A 27,558-nucleotide genomic window follows, 5' to 3' on the forward strand; every position below is an offset into this window, starting at 1 on the left:
CCCTTTGATATCTTTTTATAGTCCTTCTCTGCTTTGTAGGCATCAATTAGCTTCATTTCAGTCAGCTGCTGTGAGGGGCCCATGTGTTAAGGCTTGAAAAGAATTTATCAGCTCTTTAACACCTGCCTTACAGGTCCTAAAGAGTCAATTAAGGCCCAAGAAATTAGTGAATTTGCAGACTTTACATGTTGCATTTTTAAAAGTTCATTAGAAAGTAACATTGCAGCTACAAAAAATTATACATTTTAATGTCCGTTTTGCAAAAATGTTTTATATTTATTTAATTTCGCTTCAGAAAGTTCGGTTTGTAATTAAAACTTTTAAACTCAAGTCTATAATCTTCTAATATCTGGCCACTATGGTTCTGGAGAGTCATTATTATTATTAAGGCTGTCTGAAACAGAGCTTTTAGGGCAGTCTGAATCCTGGGATTTTGGCTTATAGTGATTACTTGCACACATGCCGTCCTCATTATTTGAAACTTTGGCCACGTTTAATATGGGATTTCACTGTATTTCTATTTGAGAAAAAATAAGGAAAAGCATAATAAGTTGCCTTTAATAGCAGATGACAGGATACCAGTGTGTTTTTTAAATAAAAAGCAGTGTTGGTGGTCCACATGGTGGGGGTGACAGAACTTTTGCCTGACAGTGTGCGTTCAATCATGGGTTTGAATCCACTCGCCTTCTGGGGCTCTGCATGTTCCCCCTGTGCCTGTGTGGTACTGTGGCTTCCTTCCACAGCACACAGACATGTATGTCAGCTTTACTGGTGAGTCTAAATTGGCTGTGAGTGTGTACGGTTGTCTGTCTCTATGTGCAGTACAGGGTGTACCCAACCTCTCACCCTATGACAGCTCACATAGGCTCCACCCCCACTGTGACGGTGAAATGGAAGAAGATGGATGATTCGATAATCTGTCTCAACCTCCATTCAGCCTGGAGACAATATTGATGCACGTCCATCAGTTTTTGACATTATACTATGACCACTTGGGACCAGGGAGATGACGTCAGAATTTCAACGGTGTCTGCTGAGTGTATGTGTTTTTTAAAGAATATAACGTACAATTTTTGTGATAAAAAAAGTTTGACTTTTTTTTAGTTTCTTTGTCTGAACTGAAGGAATGTACATTATTATTTGAGTAAACAAACATTAATCAGCATCAGAAAAAGTCCTGAAAATAGGCGTTCTGTGTTTTCAGACACAGCAACGTCTGCAGCAATGTGGACGCTCTGCCAGGCTATTGTGGTGAAAACAGAGCTTTGTGTCAAATTGATCTATGTTCCCACCCTCTCTATAGCTCTCACAAGCTCTGGTTAGTGACTTAGATCGTGGGTAGGAGAAACCAAACATTTGTTTCCTCTGTATGGTGTCTGGGCCTCCCTAAGTGATAGGATGATGAGTTCGGTCAGCCGCTACTCTTCCACATAAGGAGCCATTTGAGGTGGTTTGAGCATCTGACTAGGATGCCTCCCGGGCACCTCCTAGGTGAGGTGTACAGGGCATGTCCTACCTGGAAGAGGCCCCTGGGGCAGACAGAGGACATGCTGGAGATATTATATCTGTTGGCTGGCTTGGGAACGCATTGGTGTCTCCCCTGGGGAGCTGGAAGAGGTGGGCAGGGAGCTTCTCTGCTTAGACTGCTGCTCCTGTGACCTGGACTTGGATTAGTGACATAAAATGGTTCGATGGATGGATAGCTGTGTTTCTCTTTGCACATTGCCTCTGGATTCTAACTAGTGGTTTAAATAAAGTCCTTGTGCCAGTCTTCATTTTATCGCCTTTTGAACTGGGTCGTAACATCACCGCCTAACCTTAGCTGGTTAAAAATGATGGTATGCTTTCCGTGCTTGCTTTAAACTCTGAATGGAACACTTAACTGTTCACTATTGAAAGAAGCTGACATTTTTTGAAGTATTCTTAAGAAAATCCCTGAGCAGCACTCTCAATGAAACTGCACGTAGTTGTTCTGTATGAGCGCTGAGTCACACAGACTTTAACATCTCTAGGTCTTCTCTGTTGTAGCTGTTGTTTGTACAATGTCAAACGATTGAGTATTTCAGACACACATTCACTGCAGTTCATATAAGTTTTGTCTGTACCTTTATCTCTAGGATTTTCTTATCATTAGTCAATATTTTTTGCAGTAGTTTGCAAACGCTTAAAAGAACCAGAAGTGAAAAAAACATTCACAGCAGTGTTTGTCTCAGGTATAAAAGGAACCATCTGGCTTCCTCCTCGTCTTTTTTATTGCAAAGCTTTAACTTCGAACAGCTGGGCATAGAAAAGCAGAGCCAGATCACCCCGGCTTTCTCTTCTGTGATGCAGAGGAAGCTTTCTTTCTCTCACTGGTTCCCTTGTCTCTGTTGCTGGGTCTTTGTCCTCCGGCAGCCTGCACCAGACACATTTTTTTAGAGCTCAAATCTCCTCACAGGGGCCATCACGTGAGAACAGCTAATGTCTTCCAAGCACTCTGAATGTCTGCTGTTTTTCCCCCCCTCAGGAATAAAGAAAAAGGAACATCTCAGATACATTTAAAATTGCAACTGAAGAAACTGACCTCTTTCACAAACAGCGAACACAGTTATTGCCAGAAAAATGACTCCTCCCCTTGAATAATGGCAATTAAAGAGAACCATAAATATACATATACTGAAGTTTTTTTTATAGAAGCCAAAGAAAATTAAAGGCTTGAAAGGAAACCAAGGAGAATCTTAAGAAACACATTAAGCAGAAACTGGTTCCTATGGAAATATTACTTGAAAATGAGGATCCGCCAAGGAAGTAATTACAGCTGCTATGGAGTTCTCACCCAGAAACAGCAGTGCAGATGGCCTTCACAGATATGAACACATTCTTACAGACACCGTGCGGTATGCATATTTATGGATGTATTTCCTCTCGCAAGGTGATTTTTAACAGATTTTATATGTAAAATAGAGAAAGGAGGAAAAGAGACAGAGAGAGAAAGGGGGGGATTGGATTGTATGGTGTCTTGAGACCATGGGGATTATGCTTGTGGACACTGATTACCAAGCCTGTCAACTCCCAAGGTCTGCAGAATTTGGATAAATGAAGTAGGAATGCTCTCCAGCTGCCAAACACATGCAGGCTGCTGTTTGGTGATGCCTGCCGAGTACAGGCAGCGTGTTCTGGACAGGCGCCAGCACAGAAAATTCAATTTAGAAAATACTGGTCACTCACTAATGCGTCATCAACCTAGTCTGTACAGGCTAAAATGAGCCCATTGGCAGTGCATGACATTAATCTCGCTGAAGACAACCTGACAAGGAGCACAGCACAATGCAGTGCAACATGTTGCAAACAGTAGAAATACAGTATGTGGGTGTACAGTCCCTACTACATTCACATGCAAATAATGGGAATCACTTAATGCTGTATATGACAATTTAGTTGAAAGAGAAGAGAAGAGAGAAGTCTTTTAGCACCAGCACAATCAGGATGAAACACAGCAGAGGAATTTTAAACACAGAGAAAATACTGTGGGCTGACGGATGCTGTGCCTACTTTTTACACAAAAGAAGCAAAAATGTGCACTACAGCGCCGATCATCTCAGTTCTTAATCATGATTTTGAAACACTTTTCTCAGTGTGCTTATAATTCCTCGCTTGCAGCTTATATTGCGCTTTACATACTTGACTTTTTTCAAAATAAAGCCCCAACCCAATAAAGTAATACAACCATTACTGTTGTATTTTTGTATGAAAGCTTCAAATTCTACAAGCATATTGAAAATGTGATTGAACGCATGCTTCCTGGAAATGCATTCCATTTGCTTTCTGCCCATTATCCACTCTTGTAATACAAACTCCACTCATGGAAACAACAGCATGATTAAGCCTTTTATGCTTGAGTTTAGTTGCTCACTGCACTTGATAATTAGATTTTTGGAAGGACTGGAGGTCTTGGAGTTTATTAAAAATAGTCAACAGTGACATGAAGCAGGAGACTGGGTTTTCTTGTTCATTACTGGCCTCAGCCACGGTTCTTGTGCTGTCTTAACCACACAAGACACAGGATGTGAGCACCACTACAGTAAACGCAAATTAAAGGCGCTGGTCATGCAGCCTACTGTACAGCGTTCAAAGGTGGGAGCGCACCCCCACTTTTTTTGAAGACACCACCACATCCACCACAGAGATCACATAAAAAAACAACCCCAAATTGCCTATGCACGAATTATATTTCAACGCCAATCGCCTAAGTTGGGTAATTTAATTTACCCAAAAGGGATTTTCTGTCACTTTGATAAAAACACACAGTGAGCATAAATACCGACACAATGACAGCAATATCAGTTGCTGCTGTGATTATTATAACATTAAATGTGACCCGCCGATGCCAGAGTTGTGAACTGATTTAATCAGTTCAGCCGCGTAAACAGCAGCCGGTGTTTGGCAGATAGCTTTGAAAAGAGAGTCATTTTCTTCCATCGCTGTCATTCTGTCATGTTGTTATGTTATATTATGAAACTGGTCAGCGTTTCAAGAAGGAGCCATTCTTTATTAAATATTTTGTTAAAAATATGACTGAGCTATGACAAAGTTTGGGTCTACATAAAACCAGAGTCTGGCATTCACAAAATTACATCCATTTCAAAAAGTCATCTTTTTTTCTCCTTTTCAATATCTCACGACTGAGTCCTCAACACTGACCTCGCAGTGATATCCAAATTCAGCTGCCGGCATCTCTGCAAACCTGTACTTTAGAGCAATATCGGATTTAACATCAATCAGCGACTCCTTCAACTCAATTGTCATTCCTGTCAATTTTGCCCCCCTGGAGAAGATTTTCTAATCCCCTCTACTAGATATTGGCCAGATCAGGGAAATACTCTGGATACCACAGAGATGAGCTCAGGCATCGTGTAGAGACATGAAACACCTTCTAATTGGTGGAAGCCTAAAGATACCTACACTAAAAAAGCAACCAGCAGAGAAACAAATCAAAGGGCCAGAAGCCAAAAGCAGGAAATTTGACAGGAATTAATTAGAGTATGGCTTCACTTGCACTTCAGGTGTCGGAGATCCAGGGAAGCACAAACTAATGTTGTTTTAATAAAGAAACTAGAAAATAATTGGCCTTTTCCATCATCCTTTGAGCAGCTGTGATCTGATCTTATGCTGCACAGGACACAAGCAGCAGGACACAGTAAAAGGAAAAGTTGGTTATTTTGTAAAGGCCCGTCACCTGCCGCTCTTTATTTAACAGCTCGCTGTGACCACTCCTTCTTGTGTTATTGCTCATGAACTGATCTGTCAGAAATGACTCTCGCCTTATTGTGTAGATGCATTTTTGATTAATGACGGCCCTAAATGCCAAGCTCGCTGACAAACACCTTGCATATCTTGTGATTACTTTATAATAAAACCCTTGTATTTTGGCAGGTAAATGCTTTTAACATGAAGCTGTTTGAGAGTCACTTTTGGCTGATGACAAACATCGGCTGCTGCAGCCAAAAGCTATATCTGAAGGCCAATAACTGGTGTTAAAATCACCACATATAGGGCTTTATCGGCCTAATCACCACTTTGGTAATATTGGGTTTTACTTTTTTTTGCGTAGTAGAAAACAGCTAACAAGAAAACTTCTCATTTTTAGGCTTTTGAAGACAGAAACTATTCCAGGTTGTGAATATGAGTGGATGACGGGGATATACAGAATGAACTTCAAACTGAAACGAGTACTGATGGAGTATTTTCTCAGCTTACTCGATGCTACATTTTTCCAGTGCCACTGGGCTCAGTCACTCTTGTGCTTTTCTATTTTTATTGACAGATATTTGCTGAACATCATGAATTAAAAATTTGGGATATACACAGTGGAACACATTTTTTCATGAGGTGTAGGGAGGAAATTAAAAGTAATTTCCTGGAAAAAATATCAGCTAGAAACTTGAAATGGTGGACAAAATGATGGATGTATCTAACTTTTGCTACACTGAATACATGACACACTGTATGTGGACTGCTTGCGGGTTGATGCCTGTAACCCTAAAGTAAAACTGCAATCAATCAAATTACCCCAGGGACTGGAAAGTACATTTTGCATATGCAAATGTAACAACAGATAGGTTTTCTATTCATTTCTTTGAATAGAAATATATTTTTCTCTGTGAAAAATATATTCTGTAAATAAAATTCTACAATCCTCAAATGAGAGATGTGGACATTTTGCATCCTCAGCCAAAGTGTAAGATTTGATAAAAATTGAACTGTTTCTGTAGTGGTTACCATACTTTTTAAATGCTTTTTCTAAAGACAAGAAAGGGAAACCATTTAGTTGTGAAAATTTGTGGTCAATGTCTCATTGACATGAGATGTAGGGACTCACTTGCCGGGTGAGACCAGCTGGTCATCTTAGCAGCCAACAGCCCGCCTCCTAAGATGTCAATATCCGTTGTTATCCCAGGGAGAGCGGTCTCATCTCAGAAAGCCTGTTGGTAATTTAACACTGACTCTGATGTCTCTGTAATGTTTGATATATGATGTAATTCCCTTTGAAAGATAAATGTTGGTCTCACAGAAAAAAAGTAATATTTGGCCGTATCAGTTGTTTTGAAGGGAAGGTTAGGTTCTTGTTTTCATTGGATAATTAATACATCAGCACTGCCTCTGTTAAATCTTTTTATGTATATTCATATAAAAAGCTAAAAATGCATAAGGAAAGCAAGTAGCCAATATCTAACCTTTTTTGTTTTTATAACACACATTACTATTAAATCACATAGTTTTGGATTAGAAAACAATCCTAATTGACAGGGACTATTTTGTCAAAGACTACTTAAGATTATCATGTGTTGATAATCACCAGAGCTGAGATAAGGCATTTGTGTTGCCAGAATGCAGATTTTCCAGTTAATTCATTGATTTTTTTGTCTTTCAGTAAGTAAGTTTGGACCAGTGTTGGTTAAATGCTCCACAAATGTGCAGCAATTATCAGCAGCACAAGTGTTGCGGTTCGGTGTTATGAAGGTGCTGTGAAACCAGGTCACAAAAAACAAAAGCTGCCCTGGGAGCTGTCCACATTTTAAGGCTCGAACAAGTGCGTGTTTGTTGCAAATCTGTCCGTTTTTATATTTAGTCTCTAAAATATGCTTAACATTTGCCACACTGAGCTTTCTGGAAGCCAAATCAGAGGAATGCCATCCTCCAATTAGAAAACCAAAGCATGTAGTCTGGATTTTTGTCTGGAAGCCGTATCCGTGTGCCCAGTATGTGTGTAATGAAAGGATGCAAAATTAGGGCCTGGCTCTAAATATAAACATGTGTAAGGCACTGCAACATTGCTGCATTGTAATTAGCATGGGCCTTTCTGCGGTTTTGTTATATGTGGAGGTAAATAGGGGCATGCTAGTAATTAGGTAACAGTGCCCATGCTTGCCTTCTCTTTATCGGCAGGAAGTTCTATCAATAGCACCAACAAACACCAGTGGAGGTTTAAACTTGTCCTCACTACTATGAGATTGTGATGATAACCCCTTTGGTTCTGCAGAAGTTTTAGATGCTGTTGCCTATTTGAGCTTGAACTCATAACTTAATATGTTATTTTACTCCAAACAAAAATCACCACTGGGCTTTGTGGTGTAGGTAACACTAAACCGAAAGCTAAAACTAGGTTGACGCGAGGTGTTAAGTGCTTTTGGGAATTTACCCAAGCAATTACTTTAAGCATCAATTTGATGATAAAATGTTTTACAGGTGCCAGTGCCAAAGGCCAGTTAAGCAAAATGCTAAGGTCATTAGCCTTTCAAAGGAAAAAGCCACAATGTGTCAAGATGCAGCAGCTTAATGGAGCCATCTTCCCAAAGCACATTAACACTATTAAAACAAACAGCTACTGGCAATGTATCTCACATGTCTCTTGTCTGATAGGGCATTTTCCTCATTTTAACTTGCCAGCACAGGCAGTGCGATGCCACTGTGAGATATTTCCAGCAGAGTTACTTTGGAGCTTAATCACAGACACGTGTATGAAAACCAAAAACACAAGTGATAAATGTCAGTCTCACAGGAGAAAAGAGCAAAAGCTTCTGTCTGGTCTCGCCGTTTTGCACTGATGTTCAATAATCACACAAATCCACTGCGGGAGAAGAAGAGATATGAAATACATCTCGTTCAGGGGATTCTCAACAAACCAGACCTTAGTGTAAGTAAAGGTTAATAGAAAGTGCATTTACCAAAAAGTGAGTTATGGCTTTTTGTCGCAGAAACACTCCTGAAAGTCATTAAACACGACGAACTTGTGATACTTAACGGTGTGAGGTTATTTGAGGGAAGATTTAGACAGCCCCTTGAAATAAGCTGTTTTTACACTCGCAGTAAAAACGCTCAAACTTTACAAGATCATGTCCGTAATCAGTTTATATCATACTGGAAGAGAACAGCAGAGATGGTGAGTGCTGGTGTGAAAAATGTGAAATCAATTTTTGTCTTGGAATTAAAGGGTGCTATTGAGCGTTCTTGTACAAAAAAAGAAAAAAGATTATCGGCATGAAACATTTCCTTTTTCATAAAACTTTCTGCTGAACCTTTAAAAACGGGTTTTTTCTTTTGTTTGAAATTGTGCATTGTTCCTATTTGCATAGGACTAGTATTAAGTGGGCATCTTTAGCAATTATATGTCCTCTGCGATGTAATCTTAAAGTAAAAGTCCTACTGCAAATGAATTTATCATATTGCAGCAAACACAGAGGTGATATAATTAGGGGATTGTTTTTTTTACCCACCTCTTTTGTTTTCTTTGCACCTTTCTTCTGCCTCATTTGTGCTCCATTGGGCTCGATTCGCAGTTACAAATGAAAGTTTGCAAAGCACTTTGGTGGCAAATTCAATGCTCATATCAATAAACAGCACAAGCTCAAATCTATCAGAAGAGTGAACCATGAGATGGATGACATGCATGACAGCATGTATTAAGGAATATTTTGCTGTCTTTCAGCAGGGGCGGAGCGTGGGGGTGGCTTACGGGGCTTAAGCCCGGGTTGTTTTGTCAGAAGCCCGGGGTATTTTGGAGTGTAATTTTTTCATAGTTAGATGCCTGGCTGACAACTGTATAAAACAAAAAGTACACACAATATTTGAAGCACATAGTGCACACTGTGGGAATTTACGACTGTGCGTGAATCCCCCCCTGATATTGGTATGATCCAAGCTCAGGCACTAAGCGACTGAGCGAGGGGGCGGGGGGAGCTGCTGCCCGTGAGTGCGCTGTTGGAGAGACGGAGCCAGCCATACTAAGGAGAGCTTAAGTTTGAGCAGGTACCAAAGCAAATCATTCGTACCGTACAAATAATGTAAATATGACGGTGCATCACGAAAGATTGATATGAAACTGATCACTTGACCAATATTATTTTACTTGCTCTTCAAGTGAATCAACAAATGGCGAAATGAAAAGCCGAACAAATGCTATTTTTTAGAGAGTCTTAGCTTACGTGTGTTTATTTCATATTTTCAGTTCTTACCCTCCCCGACTAATTCGGTTTCAGTTATGTACTGAAATATAAGAATGGACATTAGAGGCTTCTTTCAAAGAAAAAACTCAGGTAAATGTTATTTTATATATTATGCTTTGTATGTTGTTCAGTATATTTCTATGCAAAACAAGAGGGATTTCAGTACACAGCAGGATATTCACATTTGTAACCAGATATTTACACTTTAGGGAGAAAACATAAAACATTTTTACTGTACAACATCAATTTAGAGTAAACTTTTGTTTTAGATAAATATTGAAATATATTTTGAATTAGTTAAATGTCAGAATAAAGAGAGACAGAGCTGTCTATTTTTTATCACTTTCATTAAATTTAGGAGTACATGTACACTAAGTTTATTGTTAATTAATAAGAAAACTGCAGACGATTCCATTCTGAGCTGAAGAAGCTTCTGATAGGTTAGTAGAGTCCATGTGAGTAAACAGGTGGCACAGCTGTGGATGCATATAAGGCAAAACACAGAGCCTGTTTCTGTGACATGGGAAAATCAAGAGATGTCAACCAAAACACCAGGAAAAGAATCGTGGAGCTCCATAAGTGTGGCTCAGTTTGAATACAATTTGGTGCCATTTGCAATTAAGAAATACAGATAGTTTCTCTCTTTACTCTTAAAGTTAACAAATATGTTTTTATATTTATCAATCTAAAAAAATAAACATTTAGTCTGATTTGATGTTACAATTAAAAAAGTGTTGTGTTTTTATCTGAAGAGTTTGTAAATATCTGGTTTCAACTGTATATTTGATGATTGTCAGCACAAAGAGGGAGAGAGAGGAGCAGAGATTGAGATGGAGAATGAGGACAGAACAGAGATGAACAAGAGCAGGTGAGACACACATGTTAGTCAAATGGTTGTTTACCAAAAGTATCACCGTATCATAGGTACTCATGTATCTCGTACCTAGTGTTTCTTTTTAGGTTTGCTATTTTTCAAATTCTATATTTATTAAGTTCTGCAGGCTTGTTTGCACAACAAGGCTAAATAATTATATAAACTTTTCTCAATCTAAATATTGTACTTTGGTAGAATTAAATAAATAAGTGTAGTGCAGGTCTATGATGATTTTTAGTGCTACTATCATCTAGTTCTGATTGTGGTTATGTCTTGGTTAAGTCCTCAGTAATCCTGCTTTTGAACTGTTGTAGTCCTGTTTTAATTCTGGATCAGTTCTGGGTCTGGTTGAATTGGGGTTTAGTCCCTGTGTCTTGATACAGCCCCGACTTCGTTCTGTCTTGCTGCTCAATTAAAAAACTAGTTTAAGGTGTCCTGCATGTGTGATATATATATTTCCCTATATGAAGTCATTCTTTTTTGAACAAAACTCAAAACAGAGCCTATTAATCTTTCAGTCATTTCTACACCCCCCCCCCCCCCCCCCCCCCAAAAAAAAAAAAAAAAAAAATCCCACATGCATACTACCCTTTAGGGCTAAGCCCCGGGTGTTTCAAATGTCTGGCTCCTCCTCTGTCTTTCAGCAGACTCAACAGTGATTATGTAGCGGCCTATTATTAGTAAGATACTATAGAAGTATAGCAGACGATTTCCAGTCAGTATTTGGTGTATATATATATATGGATAGTGTCAGTAGGTTTGAGTAAATCACAGACTTTGCTTATCCTGTGCAAGTGACCTGCATGAAACACAGACATATGGGGTCATTTGTAAATCACACAAGATCCCCAAGTTACAATAATCCTACATGAAAGGGCTTTAGCTGGTATCCCATGACAGTCAACAGCAAATTTTAGGGCCTCCAACTGTCAATCAGTAAAAAAGTGTGAAGCCAAAGCCAATGCCAATCACACTGCCAACACCTACTGTCTAAAAATATATCTGCTTAGATGTGATACTATTGAAAAACTTGATAGGTATCCTAATCATATACTGAGAGGCTTTGTGCACCAGTAAATCCTGTTTGTTTACGCCGTATAGCATTGTAAAACAAAGACGCAGACAAATGACTTTTTCTCTAGTAGTAAAAATCTGTAAAAACAACAACAAACAACATTCCTGTTTTCGCAGACTGCACAATGACCAGTGTTTCTGGAAAGCAGATTTCCCTCTGCCATTAGTCTTCATGCTAAACTAATTCCTTGCAATTAGATCTATACTTATTCCACAGACAAAAGAGTGGTATTAGTTTTCTCATTAAACCTTCAAAATGTAGTAAATAAGCATACTTGCTCCAGAGAAACACTGCAAGCAGAATGAAAATCATTGTTCTCTGTTGATTTAACATAAAGGCAGCTAGAAGAAGAAATGTTTTTAGACCCATTTTCAGGCTGAACTGCCCCCCAAAAACAAACAAAAAACAGGAACACTTTAAAGAAAATGTAAAAATGTGGTTACCAAATGAAAAGTACTTCTAAGAGCACCTTTTTGTCAGGAATAATGGTGCGTAAAGATATCTGAGGGCTTGTGGAATATAGTTCATGGAGAGTATTTGAGCAGAACCTCAAGTGGAATTTTGGCAGAAGTCAAAGACTATCATACTTCTCCTGCTTTATTTTCATTGCTGAAATTTAATCCATTGCAGAGCCTGTGAATCTTGAACGGAGCCTACCCCTCGCTCCTGTCAGCCTACTCATACCTGAAAGGGATGTAATGACCCACTTTCTCTCCTTGTCCCCCCAGCAACTCTGATGCTTACCACATTTGACCACCTTGCTGTGGACCACTACAGTCTGCAGCTGCTGTTAATTTACAGGAGCACTGTGCTCCCCCCTTTTCAGCTCCGAAGCATATATGACTAATCACACCAGTCATTTTAAACAACTTGAGCTCTCTCTGGCAATAAATCACCATGATGCCTGCTACTGTGCCCACAATAGAGCTGCATTCAGGAGGGAAGAGAGCAGGGGGGACTTTGGGAGCTATTCAGTAGTATTGGTCAACACACTATTGTGAAACAAACTCGGGGACTGGGACGTATTGTTGTTCGATGTGTTGTTTGTTTCTATGATCTCAATAAAAATCAAGGTGAAAACAACAAAGGGTTATATTTTCCTTGCACAATAGCTCAGGGAATATGATCTTTTCCGGGACTCTTTGATAAAAGTGCACATTTTCCTTCCTTATTTCATATGTTTTTGCAGTTACAAAATCCACAACACCCAATCTACTGCTCTAAAAACATGCCGCATACATGGGGTTTTCAAAAAACACTCGAATGTTCTGTGAAATGTAACAGCAGCCCTACCCTTGTTTAGATTAAACCGAAGTTTGATGCACTTTGAAAATACCTTTAAAGCAAAACTTGAAACTAGAAGGAAGATGCTGCCTTTTTCCTCTCTCTTCATCTTAATAACACAAAAAAAAAAGTCCAAAAGGTGTACTTCTTTATCTGCAACTGCCAATGGTAGAGAGAATAGACGGATTTCACACAGCCTTTAATGATTGTGTTCAACCACCTTTGTGGGACATGACAAATGATGAAACCTTCTCCACATTCCACAAGCCAGCATGAGATAGATATGGATTCCACAGTATCAGCAACAAGGAAAAAGTAGTAAAAAACAGACAGGAAGTTAAACAACACAAAGGCCTGGGCTATGACTGCATCGTGCCATTACTCTTTTTTTCCCTGTCATTGTTCAATGTTGCATCCTCCCTTTATGTCTTTCCCTGCCAAGTAACCACTGTGGCGAGCTGAAGAACAATCTGCTGCTTGTCAGGAGCGCTGAATGAATCCTGTTGCTTATTGTTGAGGTGAACACATTATTTGAATACGACCAATCTCCTGTAATAAAAGGGCTGTTGTGGTTTATGAAATATTCATCAAAGGTATCCCCTAGAGACTCAGATGCATTCAGATGCATATCTCAGTATCTGAAACAGACCTCGGCAGACAAAAGATTGCGAGCACGGACTCAAAGCTTCTGGAATATACGGCAGACAGTCACAAGGGGGGTGACCTCTATAGTGGATACGTCTCCTTGTCGCCCTGCTGGTTTTCAGCCATTCCACCTCCTAATAAATCAACAAGCATGCACTCTGGGATCCAGCAGCTAAGTGGCATTTAAGAAACAGATTGTGAGAGCTGTAAAGCTGCACTTTGGATCATTTAGACGCAGGGCAATAATTTGGCCAGATGAACGGCATTAACGGCACCTGGAAAGTTTTTAACCCACTTAAGCCATTAAAAAAAAGTCAAAATAGCATTCTACTAAAAGTCAATGAAGGCTAAACTTCTTGTTGTACACAAGAGCAAAAATGCTTTCCATTTGCCCGGCTTCACCCAGTATTGAGGTTGTGACACATTTAAATTCACTGGCAATTTACCAGCTGATGACAATAGATAGTCGCCTTGCTATTTATCAGTAGTGCGTGTAGTGCATTTATCTGTCTGCCAACTTATGCATAAAAAGTGCATGGAAAGCAATAAGAAGTCAGTGTACATTCAGCTCCCTGCAAAAATGCGAAGAGACTCTTTCTCCTACAAATAGTAACAGCATAAAGTCGGGCAGACATTTGTGGTTCAGTCACAATGATCAAATTGGTGCTGCCAACAAGAGCACGGCCATGTCTTTTCTTTAATGATCACAACACATATGACATACTCACAATCCCCCCAGCACTACTTCATCTGCACCTTGCAACATACAGATCAAGCTAGCTATGCCTGTAACAAGGTAGACATGTTAGAACAATTCCTAACAAAGCTGCTGGGAGATACAGAGGCTCATAATTGTTCAAACATTGTTTACACCATGCTTCTGCCTTGAAGACACAATAAAAGAAGGAGTGATAGTCCTATGCAGAGACACTGGGCTATCACACTGAGACTATGGGTACTGATGAGAAGCTCTTGGTCTGTTGCCATGGCCCCTGTGTGGGTTGCATGTCAGTGCTGGTCTGCCCTTCTTTTTAATAACACTGAAAAATACTTTGAAGACCCACAGGGGGAACAAAACACATTATGCTCCCAATGGTGTGGGTTTGTGATTTTACAGCTTAACATTGTCTCATGCTATTAACCCCCCCCCCCCCCCCCCCCCCCCCCCCACACACACACACACACACACACACACAAAACTCAGGGGCATCATCATTTGACATGTTTTTTTTTTCCAGCCTTTTTTTTTCCAGCACAATCTTTTATCAAACCCAAATCGTGTTTAGCCACTGGTGAAACACATGCAAATTAGTCACTTTTTAGTCTTTTTTACCACTGGCTGGGAGCAGAAAATAAGAGAATTTGATGTGCTTATATGGGAACAAGCAGGTGATTGTTTTTCTCTGACTGAGGTAAATGATCAGGTTCTTGTTCCGTGTCATTTGTGGTAAAAAGGCTGCTTTGGTTAAAGTATAAACATTAAAAGCCTCTGCTTGACTAACAGCCAATGTCATTTCCATTAACCACCTGTTTGTGGCCAGTTCAGATCAAGTATTGGAAGTATTGGAGACACTTATTGGCAATTTACTTAGAGACTTACTGAATAGTTTTACAATAATTAGAGCTGACAACTTACCGATTACTCTGAGTCGTGCACCGATGTGGATTTTGGTGTTGACCTATTGTAGGTTCACTGATAGTTTGTCGAGAATGACAGAAAGATGATAAATCCCACATGGTAAATCTGAAGATCTTTTGTTTTTTTAGAGTAAATCCATGTAATGCTTGATTAAAAGTCTGTCTGTTTAAGGCTGAAAGCAGAACTTGAATCCACTCCGTATAATTTGGAAGAATGCTGTATCCTGAAGAGGATATGATATCCTATTTTCAACAACTTATCCTTCAACTTGTATTTCTCATTTGTTCATGGTAGGACATGGAAGTTTAAAAAAGAGAATATGGAAAATGCTCATGGTCATATGAAACAAGTGCTAAATACCAGGCAATGATTGCAGTTTGGATTAAAATTAATACTGTGCTGATGAGACCTTCAGTGCCATCGGTGCTGTAATAACCACTTGTGTTCTGGACCCTGGATCGTGGCTATGGTTTGAAAGAAAATGAAGGTGCTTATTGAAATTTAGGATAGAAAAATGTCATGGTGTCAAGTTTTACAAAGTTTTTTTAATTGTTCTCTTCCTTTGATTTCACAGACAGAGAGAATTATTAATGAATGCCAGCGACCTTTGGATTCGTCTTCAAAGCATGAGTCTAAATCACAGACAGGCCACTCTTTCAGTTATCAATAAACATGGATTGATGATTTATTCGAGGCCGTTTAAAGATACCTTTATAAATACACTCACTGGACACTTTATTAGGTATACCTTGTTACTGCTTAAGTTCTTAATGGCATAGATTCGAAAAGGTGCTGGAAAATTCCTCAGAGAATTTGATTCACATGGACGTGATAGCGTCACAGTCATGATGCAAATCTTTCTTTCCACCACATCCCAAACCTGATCTATTGGACTGAAATCAGGTGACTGTGGTAGCTCAAGAAACCACTTTGAGATGATCTGAGCTCTGTGACACATCCTACTGCTAGCAGCTGTCAGAAGATGGGCACACTGTGGTCATGTGTTCAGGGATGGAGACGCTCAGCAAGAGTACTCAGATAGGCTGTGGTGCTTTAATGATGCTAGAAGCTGCATTTGGCTGTTCCCTTATTCACATGGGGTCACCACAGCAGGAAGCTATTGTGCATTCAGAGATGTTCTTCTGCATACCTTGGTTGTAATAAATTGTAATACTGTTTCCTTCCTATCAACTAGAAGCAGTATGGCTATTCTCCTCTGACCTCTGGCATCAGCAAGGCATTTTGGCTAGAGAACTGCAGCCCACTGGTTATTTTCTCTGTTTTTCAGACCATTCTCTGTAAATCCTGGTTGTGCAGGAAAAAACCCAGTAGATCAGCAGTTTCTGAAATACTCAGACCAGCTAGTGCTGCACCAACAACCATGCCACATTCATAATAACTTAAATCACCTTTCTTACCCGTTCTGATGCTCAATTTGAACTTCAGCAGCTTGAGTTGACCATGTGCACATGCCTAAAAGTCTTTCACAGCAGGAATGAGTTTTGATATTAATGTTTAGTGTACGACAGCATTGTTTTAATTAAACCCTGCAACATTTCACCCAGGCTATTATTTGCTCCTACCAGACAGCTAATGAGAGCCACATTATCTCAGCAAGAGACAAAAGGACACACCGCACTCTAAGAAGCCTCAGAGCCTTGGTGTAACCAGTTAGAAAAGAACTGTCAAGTTTGTACTCGCAGAAATGTCTAAACAACCATCCCACTCTTCCAATATTTAACATGAATTAGTCACCTTCCATTTCATCCACTAATGTTGCAACTGCTCATGCAGGTCGGTGGGTCAGTCCTGCTGCCGCAGGAAAAGGATCTCGACAAGCTCTATCAACATCAGCTGACAAAGTAAAGTACAATTTCTGGGCAAATGAGACACAGCAGCCTAGCAGCAGATGTCATCCATCATGCTTGTGGTGAATACATTCAGAAGCGGAAAAAAAAAAATCACAAATACTTCAGTGCATTAAATGCTTTGAAATATATAATGCATGTTAAATTTTAATGGCTCTTTTAAAATGACAGCATGCTGTGTGTCAAACACGGATTTCGAGAGGAATTAACAGCATGAAAATACAGTGCATATAGCATGAAATGGGATTGTCCGAGGTTACTAAAGGCTGTTTTCATTTAGTTTCTAATGAACTGAAAGGGAAGAGGTTCCCAAGCCCTTAGAAGCATAATGGATATCAAGGCCCTCGATGTGTCAATGTACAAGGTTTTTGAGCAATCAGAAAGAAAACAAAGTAGTAACAAAAGTATCAAATTCGAATTTGAGAGCACAACTATATCTTTTATGCATTTTACTCATTACTTTCTGTTTTACAAATGAAAAATACATGTTAAACTTTGGCCAGACTGCCAGACTTCTTTTTTGTGTGTGACAAAGGCAGTACACTGACGAAGGGCTGACAGAGGTTTTGAGAGAAAGATAGGCTTCTTCATCCTCTGGATTTGACTGACATGTTTGCTTAATGAGCGTCACCAGTTTTTCTTCCTTCACTGTCAAAGATCTGCTCATCTCGTACTTTACATGTCATTCTGGTTTGTGAATAAATCATGCCCATTCAAATCTTTAAATCCTCGCTAGCATGAGAACACTTTTGTTTTTACATCATTTCAAATTAAACATAACTCACAGAGCTTTTTAAACCAGATACTTTTGACTTGTCATTGTGGGGAAAGTACGGGTGTCACTGATTGCGTTAATGATGGCTATTATTAAAACAACCACTGAAGTGCGTTGCAGCCACTGTTCCAGGCAATTATCTAAAGATAGTACCCTTGATTAAAATTTTATCAAGGTGTTATTTTCAGAAATGAATATTGGAACTTTGCACTCGGTTCAAATTAAAATGAATACACTTCATTACTACTTAATTAATTAATAGTTAGGAAAAAAAACACAGCAAGCAGGTGGTGCAGTGTTGCCTCAAAAGAAGAGGGTTCCTGGTTCAGGCCTGCCTGGGGCCTTTCTCTCATGTGTGCTTCCCCCCACAGTCCAAAGACATGCATGTTAATGCATGAGTTGAAATTGTGATGCGTAGGTCATATCATCAGTCCTGTGATGGATTGATGACATGACCCACCTCCTACTGTGTGAAAGCTGTGATAGGTTTCATCACTACTGGGACCCTGAATTGGAAAATAGCCTCATGTTACAAAATAAAACGTATGAAAACGTCTAGTTATTCACAAAAGGACTTACGTCTTTATTTTAATTAATAAATATACTTACAAGTGTCTTCATAAGTATCAATTATAATTAATTAACCAGTAATGGGGACAAACCTATGACACTGGGTGTTTCTACAGCAATAGTGAGCTACATAAATACAGTTAGTATGTCTACCAGATATCTGTCTATCTATTCTGCAGGCGCAGTCTTTCAAAGCTGGTTTACTTTACTCATTTTCTGTGTCAACACTTGAAGTGTCACAGGATGAAAGGTCCTAATTTAAAAAAATGTGTTCTGCTGATTTTACACATTTTTTTCCACCAATGAAGGAAAACGAAATAAAAATGAAAAGCAAGCCTGGTGGATCTAGATGTGCATGTAATTAAAATGAGCAACTTTGAATGTTTCCACACACTTCACAGGTCCAATCAATTAATGTTATTTGAATGTTCTTTAACATAAAGACATGCACCAGGCAGGGACCTAAAGGTGCTGCTTCTCTCTTCACATATTGAGCATGATTAATGGGGAAAACTTACAAAAGTCAATGCAACTTTTTAAATTACTGACAGAAATACAGCGGAGCACGCTGACATTTTGAGATTAACTCATTTCTAAAAATATGATTCATCAGAGTATGTAATGACACAACGGCAACATCTCTGTCTGCAGTCTCAAATATATCGCGAAAGAAAAGATGAACAGTGTGTTTCCAGTCTGCAGCTTCTGCTTTAGCATTGTGTCTGTGAATGCACGTTGAGGCTAGAAGAGATGCAGACTTACTGGGAGAGTGAAAGTGGATGTGAAAGCTCAATCACATTCTAAATTGTACAACAGAGCAGAGAGTCTACTTGGCAGTCACACTAGTGAGACAGGGAGGAAGGGGAAACAGAGTGTGGAAAAAGAAGGCGTGCATTTATGTCTGTTAACTCACCGCGGCGCGCATGCAAAATGCTGCACATGAGCTGCTGAAGTATTGGCAAAATAAAGCGCTGACAATTAAGATGCTGATCTTTCCTACACAAATATTATTCAGGCGTCTAAAAATGAAATCACAAACACACTAAAATGCTCCCTGGCACAATGAATGACTCCCGGTGGGCTTTGCAATGCTGTCACGCTCTCTGTTGCAGTCACCATCCCAGAAGAAAGGAATGTGTAACAACTGCCATGAAGCCTTCCTACCTCAGGCACTCCACTGGAAACAATTTAAAACAACTCTCTTTTGTTTTTCCTGGTCTGCCACCCTTCCCACCCTCCGCCTCTTACCCAAGTAGAAGGCATAATGCATCATCTTAGGAGGGAGCCCACTGCAGCCTAATTTAACAGCCAGGGAGAAACACCAGTGGACACTGGCCTGCTAATGAATGAATGAGCCTGACATGTAAAATCAGAAAAGATTACTGACTGAGAAGCAGCCCTCCCAAAAGGTCCTGCCAAACCAGCTGTTTAGATAAGCCCTGTTGCTTCCTCTGAATAATAATTCCTTCGCATCAGACTGAGTAAACAAACTCCTTACACTCCTGAGGAGAAGTTTGCATCGTCTTCTTTTATTCATTGAGAAAATATAAGAAAAAAAAGCAGCAGCGAGACAGAAAGACAAAAACATATCATGATCAAATCTTGTGTGTCCTCCCCTGCTGCATGTTGACAGCTGGACACTGTGGGGTCTGCTGGGTGTATACAGCCTACGAACGATAAATAAACAAAGGGGGTGGGGGTTGGGGGCCAGCCTTGAAAAGCCATACACCTGTGACCAGTGGAAAAGCACCAGGCGCAGCAGTGTTCATTAAAGAAGCCGGTCCTGACAGTGAGGCCTTTAAGAGGCCATCAGGAGCGACAACTCAGCAGCTACCTTGGGACCAGAGAGGGAAAGGAATCAAGGTGAGCAATGCAATTTCAGCTTGAATAATGGACCACTTTCCTCTGGTTTGACATTCATGTATTTCTCAGGCAGTTTTGCCATACAGACCAATAGCACCTGCGAGCCATTCAAGGTTCCCCAGGAAAAACTGGTTTACAATGTCTACAGCCTCACAATTACTCTGGGTCTGCTGCTGGCTGCAAATAATCTTCCTGAAAGTGGTTCATGAATTAAAAATAGTACCAAATATATCACTTTTAATGACATGAAAATGTGGATTTTGTATACTATGTGCCACAGATTTTATGCACAGCATACATCACTGTCTAGGTTTAATCCCTTTTTTTTGTCAGAGGAACTGTTTATAAAAATAATTTAATTAAGGCAAATTATTCTCACTTTTCTGTTGGATTCACCGCCAGATTTCATTTTCACAGAGTTGCTGATGTAAACTGGTAATAACAGAGGATTAATTTACAAGGAGGCAAAATCCCCCAGTGAGACTTGTGGCCCAGAACAATAATGAGCACATAGTAAACAGAACTTTGCCGTAAGCCAAAAGAGAATGCAGAGGCACCTAATCTACACACCGAAACACACAATGCACGCTGACACGCAAACAATCGCATGTAGACAAGCGCAACCACGCCCTCTCGCTCTCTCTCTCCCTCTCTATCGCAAACACAAGCTCACACAGGCAGAGAAAATGATAGCAGGGTATCTTCCCCAGGCCTCTGTAATAACATATGTTTGCAGGTAATTAAAAGAAGCTCTCCAGTGGTTATCATGTCATACTGAAAAACAATGCACAGAGCAAATTACCTTTATGCGGTTATTTATACCACATAAAGGTCACAATCCTTTGGTGAACTGTGACAACATAAGCGTTCATGGCTGAAGCTGTGCTGTGGTTTTGACTTCTAATTGCAATGCTAAGGTCAGCGATCTATGTAATATGCGGTGTGTAATAAGTATGCGTGTTTTAGTAGCTTTTTGGATTTGTTTTTTTAATAAAGGTACATAGTTTGCACTACCGACTGAGCACATACAGTGAGGGAGTTACATTGCTAAAATACTGCGTAATGAGGGAGTTACGTTACCCAGTATTATAGCAATAAGATCTGAGCACGCATTCAGCTTCCTTTGGTGGTTAAATGCAAAGCTGTTGCTGTGACCAACAAAGAGTAGCGCATCCACTGTAGGTTATTAAAAAGTAAAAACATGTTTTTAATCATGTGCTCCGCCGTATTTTTCATTCGAGTATAATTTTAACTGTTGCCAAGACGCTATTCGAGCATCTACTTTGCACCTCTCATATTCAGGATCTGTTAAAACAGCTGGAGGAAACAGTGAGAACAGGTTTCAAACTGTGAAGAGACCACATCAGGAATGTTCTCAACCAACTCGTTTTCTGCTTGTGAATCTTTTGCTTTACATTTTTAAAGTGTTATCTTTTTTTAATGAGTTCCTCATAAATGTGTTTTGTACTCACTTTAAAACTGAGTAATTATTAAACTTCTGTTTTCTGGTGACACTGTGCAATCAGACTTTTTATTTAATCCCCCCCATACTGGGTAATTACATTAATTGAATATTTGACACAACAGCTGATGATAACTTAACACACTATGAAGCTATTAGGACAAATTTGTGGTCAAACAGTTGCATATGCTTGTCTTTTTGTTGACGTGGAAGTCGTTTACTCTTGCTGTTTTGCACCCGAAATACATATCTGGCTCTAGTTTCCTAAAAAATAATTTGATCTGGCTTTATTTATCTTTTGATATTTGGCCCATAGTGAAAAATAAGACATGTCACTTACTAATATTTACGGAAAAAATTATCTAATATTTCGTATATTGGTATCTTTGTTGGCAGATAAAGAACTCCAAAACATTTTAAGACATTCCTAATGAAAACATTGATTAGTGGAAAATGAGCCCGTAAGAAGGAATCTTATATCTCTGTGGAGGACTTTGGGATTTGATTCACCTACTATTGACAGTTGAGGCCGCCAAATTAAATACAGATGTTTTTGCTATGCTCTAAAGCGTTATTTATTCGCTTTGTGTGTGTTGTCAAAGTTTGGTGCTATGGGCTGCTGTCTCCAGCAGACATCCTGAGAACCCATAGCAGTTGTGAGCAGTTGCGAACCAGAACGAATCAAAAGAAGGATGCAGGTAGCTTACATTACAGCACAGCTGAGAGGGACACCATCACTGTTTACAACCTGTCTTCCTGTCTTGAATGTCAGCCTCTTATTGTGGGTAGATGCATTCTTCTGCCTAGAGCAGGTGTAGTACAGACGATACAGAAGTAAATAGACCCTACATGATAATGCTCACCTCACTGTTGAGTTTAAACAAGATTCAAATGCATGTTCTAGTTACTTGAGCACCGAAAGGCAAGTGGCATTCAGCATTCCTGAGGTGTGTGATATCACTACATTTAATATTTCCAAAAATGTGGAACTCACAACAAAATAATCAAGGTGTATAAAAACAAAATTGGGCCTGAGGTAAAACACGAATATTTGATATGAGGCGAATTTTGTGCATGTGCAGACTCTGTAGCCAATCTTGATTTGAACTCATATGCATGCAGCTGGGGAACCAGAGTTACATGTACAAGCATGTGCAGCATTTGTCTATATCAAAACCTATGTATTTCAAATGGGCACTCTCATATAAACCTTATGCTTAAGCTGAATTTGAGCTATCCCCAGAATGCTGATCTTATTGTGCCCCATATAAGACAACCTCCCCACCCTCCCACACACAACTATTTCCTAAAATAGATTAGGATCCCTCCCCTCGGCTTCTAATGCTGTGCTCTGCTGCCCAGGGTCTATACACATAGCTGCCAGACGCTGCTCAGGATTAGCTAGTGAGTCAAAAATGATGGGTTTTAGTGTGCTCTGTAATGTCTGTCCTCTTACCATTGCTGGTATGGATTCCAAAATAAAAAATAAAAAATAAAGTGTGCGTATGTATGTACATATATGTACTTGTGTGTGTAGATATATATGTATGTATATGTATGTGTGTTTGTTACTTGTAGTTATTACTGCCTGTTACCTGTGGTAATGCAATTTATAATTTATATATTCTGTATTCAGTTATGAAGGCTCTAATTGTTGGTTGCGAGCTGCCGCTTAGATGCTTGTATCTGCCCGGAGCTGTTGATGGGTCTGTATGCAATGATGGGCGTAGCTGCGGGAAGTTTATTGTTTTTTTTGTTGATGAGTGAGTATAGGGGTGGGATTTAATAAGTTTTCTTCGTCCCACTCCTTTTTCAGGCAAGTTTTGTTTTTTGTTTTGTGTATTTTATGTTCAATATAGGTATTTGTTGTGCCTGAAAATGAATAAATAAATGAATGAAATAAATGAATGAATGAATGAATGAATGAATATTGAAAAAGCATCCTGCTGCATATGATCTCACACCCTTTCACGAACCGAGGCATTGGCTGCTACGAGGATGCAGGAGAATTAATCAATCCATCCATCAATCCACTGTTTCAATCAATTTCTTTATTTCCAGCGCAGTGTTTGTAGTTTTGTTTTTATGAACACATAACTGAGTTGTACTGTGACTGAGGGAGCTTCCTTCCTATCTGACAGACAGGCGACTCTCTTTTGAAGTAACTGTGTCTCACTCCCTGATGCGGAGGCCAGACAATGAGCCTCCCCCCAGACCCTATTAAAGCAAAACCCAGGGTCCGCAGGTTTGATATTCATCGCCTGGGCAACCTCTACCATCAACACATTTTGTGCCACGTGAGAATGATCACAGCTTATTAAAGTGGAAATAATGACTGCTCTACCTCCGGCATGAAATATTTAACAAGGACAAAGGAGATGGCTCAAAGGTGATTCATATCTATGTTGAAAGGAGAGAACGTGGACAACACCGTCTTTACAGGAAGTGCAGCTGAACATTGCTTAACCTGAGCTTAGAAGGGACTGTCTGCAATTGAAATTTGTACCTCAATGGAAGCAGACATAGAAGAACAGTGGCAAAGGATGTTGTGAATTAATGTTTATCAGCTATCAACAAAGATGTTGGTATAACAGCAGCAGACTATACATCCCTCTCTTCATTTCATGCCATTTAGAGTTCACACAAAGCAGCCTTATGATTTCAGGTCTGAAATATGTACTAATTTTTAACCATCATTTCATTTAAATCATTCTGTCTCGTTACCAGCTGAGCTCAGAATGTATAGAGCATCCAATTTCTAGATGTGAAATTATTGATGTACTGTACTTTTCCTTCTAGCCCGAGTAAATTAGCTTTTTTGGCCCCTTGGGAAAATCAGGGGAAAAGAGGAGAGTAAAAATATTCTCCATCCAGTGTGATTGAATTGGATTTTACAAGATGAATTGCCAGGACAAGAGTTTATCCCAATTACATTGCCAAGAGGCTTCAGTCCTGCTGCAGCCACTCTGGTCAACAGCAATTAGGGTCAGCTTTGAGTTATCACGGTTTGTTATTGTGAGACCATATTTACAGTGTGAGCAGAAAGCAGATAAATGCAACAGGGCAACATTTACAATAGTAAAAAGTGGTTTGTGGTTTGGGCCAAGAATTCATAAAATTACAGATCTGACAGCCAAAACACGAGCAGAGCGAAACACAGCTGTCTTTTCCATAGCCCACACATCTTTTAATCTACAAGAATACAATACAGACTGCAGAGACTGCCTCGAGCTCTTTTGTGTGGCCATCCATTTTCCTTTCTCACATAGTTTTTTTTTTCTTTGATGTAACCTGATGTGGAAACTCAGGGCGGCTTTCATCTGTCTCTCATGAAGAATCCACTTACCACAGATGGTGGCAATAAGGCTAATGACTGGCATATATCACGGAGATGATATTTAGTCTTACCTTCCCCAGGCTGGGGCCCCACAGATATCTCAGGCTGAAAACACAGAGAGCCAAAACCAGGAAGACCAGAGCGAGAATCAGAGCAATTCGCTGGTAGGTTTGGTACTTCGCCTTCTTCCCTTTTCCAGCCTCAACCTGCAAAAGACCAACTTAAGATTATTAATGTGATGCATTTATAAATGCCCCAAATATTAGCAATATTAGTCACCTGCTGATGGTAACTGAACAATAACAAATCAATTTGGAATAAAAACAAAGGCCTAGGTATTGGTCTAAGCTCAAAGTAAATTGCATGGAGCACACAGACCTGTCTGCAAACACACACCACTATTCCTCAGCAAAATGTAGTGAAGCTGTGGGTGGGCCTTCAGCCTAAAAGTTGTGTCTACTGAAACATGGCTGCAGCGGTGAAGCCCATCATCTTGGCTGAAGACGAGCATTCTCCATTTTTGGTTTGAGTCACACGCTTTCAAGTTTCACTACAGACTCGAGAGTAAATGGTGAGTGTTTGCAGACATTTCAGTGTCTTCCATGCAAACCTGTTTGGGATGGAGTTCACAGGGTGACAGCTAGCAACCTTGAGCAACACATATTTTTCATATATATATATATATATATATATATATATATATATATTCCATATTTTTGTATTGCCTGTATTATGCAACAAACAACAACCAAATGAATGTGAGTGTTGAATACTTATTTTGTTATCAAATGCCATAAATGCTCTTGCAAGTAAGAGAGTAACAAGGAGGTTTTACATAACGTGGGCAGCAGCTGTAATAAGATCAAACATCAACTTCAGCAACATTTGCTGACAGATTGTTTTTTCTGGGTCTTTCTTTAGCTACATAAATATATATATATATATATCTTTTTAAAGCAAACCAGCCGATGAAATGCACCTTGGCGTAACAGAAATCAAAGCGACACAGACTGAGCGGTTTAACTGGAGGACAAATACATAGCAAGCTCTCCCAGGGAACAACACTGCACCCGCTATGCCACCAGACATCGCTGGCCAGAGATCAAAGATGGATGAAGCCATGCCACCCGATGTAGCTGTACAGAGGTCACAGGCAGATGAATCTTTGCAGAAGTCACAGTTGGGTGTTATACCAAAGGGCAACACCAGTGAACAGCAGGAATACAGTTTATGTAGCCACAGGTGGGTTGGAATTAATCACTTGTTAGAGAGAAGGATACTGAAGGAAAAGTTCAACCAGAAGTAGATAAAGAGTATTTCTTGACAGCTGACAAGATCAAGTTTGCACTTCTCTGCATACCACAGATGGCCCAAAAATACACCTCTATAGATGCTCCTCTGTGAACCTTATGCTGGATTATGCTTGAAACAAAGAGTGTGTCCAGCACTTTCAGAGATGCTACAGCTGTGAAACTCTGGTGCAGTTGCTACACAGACATCAAATCATTTTGTGGATGCTTTTGGCAATCATGTAGTAGTTATTGTGGACTGTCTTGAAATTTACATTTAGAAAGCATCAGATCTGAAAGCTAGAGCAGAGATTTTTTTCCACTACAAGCACACATACATCCTAATGTTTCTTATTGGCATTACACTACAAGGAGACATCACGTCCTAACGCTGTGGAAGTCATATCACTGGCAAGCATGTGACTAAGAACAGTGGCCTTCTTCATAAACTATTACCTGGAGATTTTATTGGCAGATTATGAATTTGACATGAGCGAGAGCGTAGAAGTAATGTGCGCAGAGGGTGACTCGATGCATATGCAGGAAATACAAGCGTGGCCTTACAAGTCAGTATGGTGTTCTTTGATTTTCCTTGAAGGGATTATCTTTGTGCTGTGCAACAGCTAATATATATTCCAGTGTTGTTATGAAATTAAAAACCATAACATAAAATATGAATGAATGTGACCTGCATATGCTGCATTAACAACATTATGCAACATTTGTGTTTCTATATTAAAGGAATGGGAAAATATATTCATGGAGCTATTATTGTCTTATGAAATACAGAAAATGCAAATATGTGACTGGTTTATGGCAACAATGTAGTACAAGTTTGGGATCCCATTAGCAGGTTTGTTGACTTACTTCACTGAGAGCAAAGACAAATTTTTCAGCGCTGTCATGGCCACGTTTTGTGTTTCTGCCTGCCAATCATTTGTATGAAAAAAGGTAATAAATGGTTAAATCATCATTAAATTATAACTGGCTGTTATTGGACATATTCTAAGAAATTCTACCCCTTAGAAACTGTCAGACACATTACTACAATTTCCATGACAAAAGATAAAAGAAAAGAAAAAGACAAAAAACAAAAACAAAAAACCAGGTGGTCCAATATGGGGTAACCCGTTTTTCTCCTTGAGTTTTAAGGGAAGTGTGGTGATTTTTCAGCTGAGAAGAGTTTGTTGGTGAGTTTCGCTTTAGTTAAAAGAATAAAGATATTGTTAAAAATCAAATTTCTTCTACGTATGGATGAATGCAACCAAAAGCTGTAAAACCATCACTAGGTTGAAGAACTGAGGCTACATATAGTACCTTCATATAAAGAATCTTTTTATAGTTGTTGATATAGTACATATACAACAGGTTTAATTAAAGTTACAAAGCAACCTA

General features: G+C 39.5%; 1 protein-coding gene across 1 annotated transcript in view; it reads right to left on the reverse strand.

Moving 5' to 3' along the window:
- Positions 1–27,558, reverse strand: part of tnmd (tenomodulin) — a 69,572-nt gene that overhangs the window by 37,191 nt on the left and 4,823 nt on the right. Inside the window, exon 2 of the mRNA XM_080900716.1 lies at positions 24,946–25,080. Within this exon, the coding sequence (XP_080756842.1) occupies positions 24,946–25,080 (135 nt within the window). The remainder of the gene's footprint in view (positions 1–24,945; positions 25,081–27,558) is intronic.

This window comes from Rhamphochromis sp. 'chilingali' (genome assembly GCF_963969265.1).
Source record: "Rhamphochromis sp. 'chilingali' genome assembly, chromosome: 13".
Classification (NCBI taxonomy): Eukaryota; Metazoa; Chordata; class Actinopteri; order Cichliformes; family Cichlidae; genus Rhamphochromis; species Rhamphochromis sp. 'chilingali'.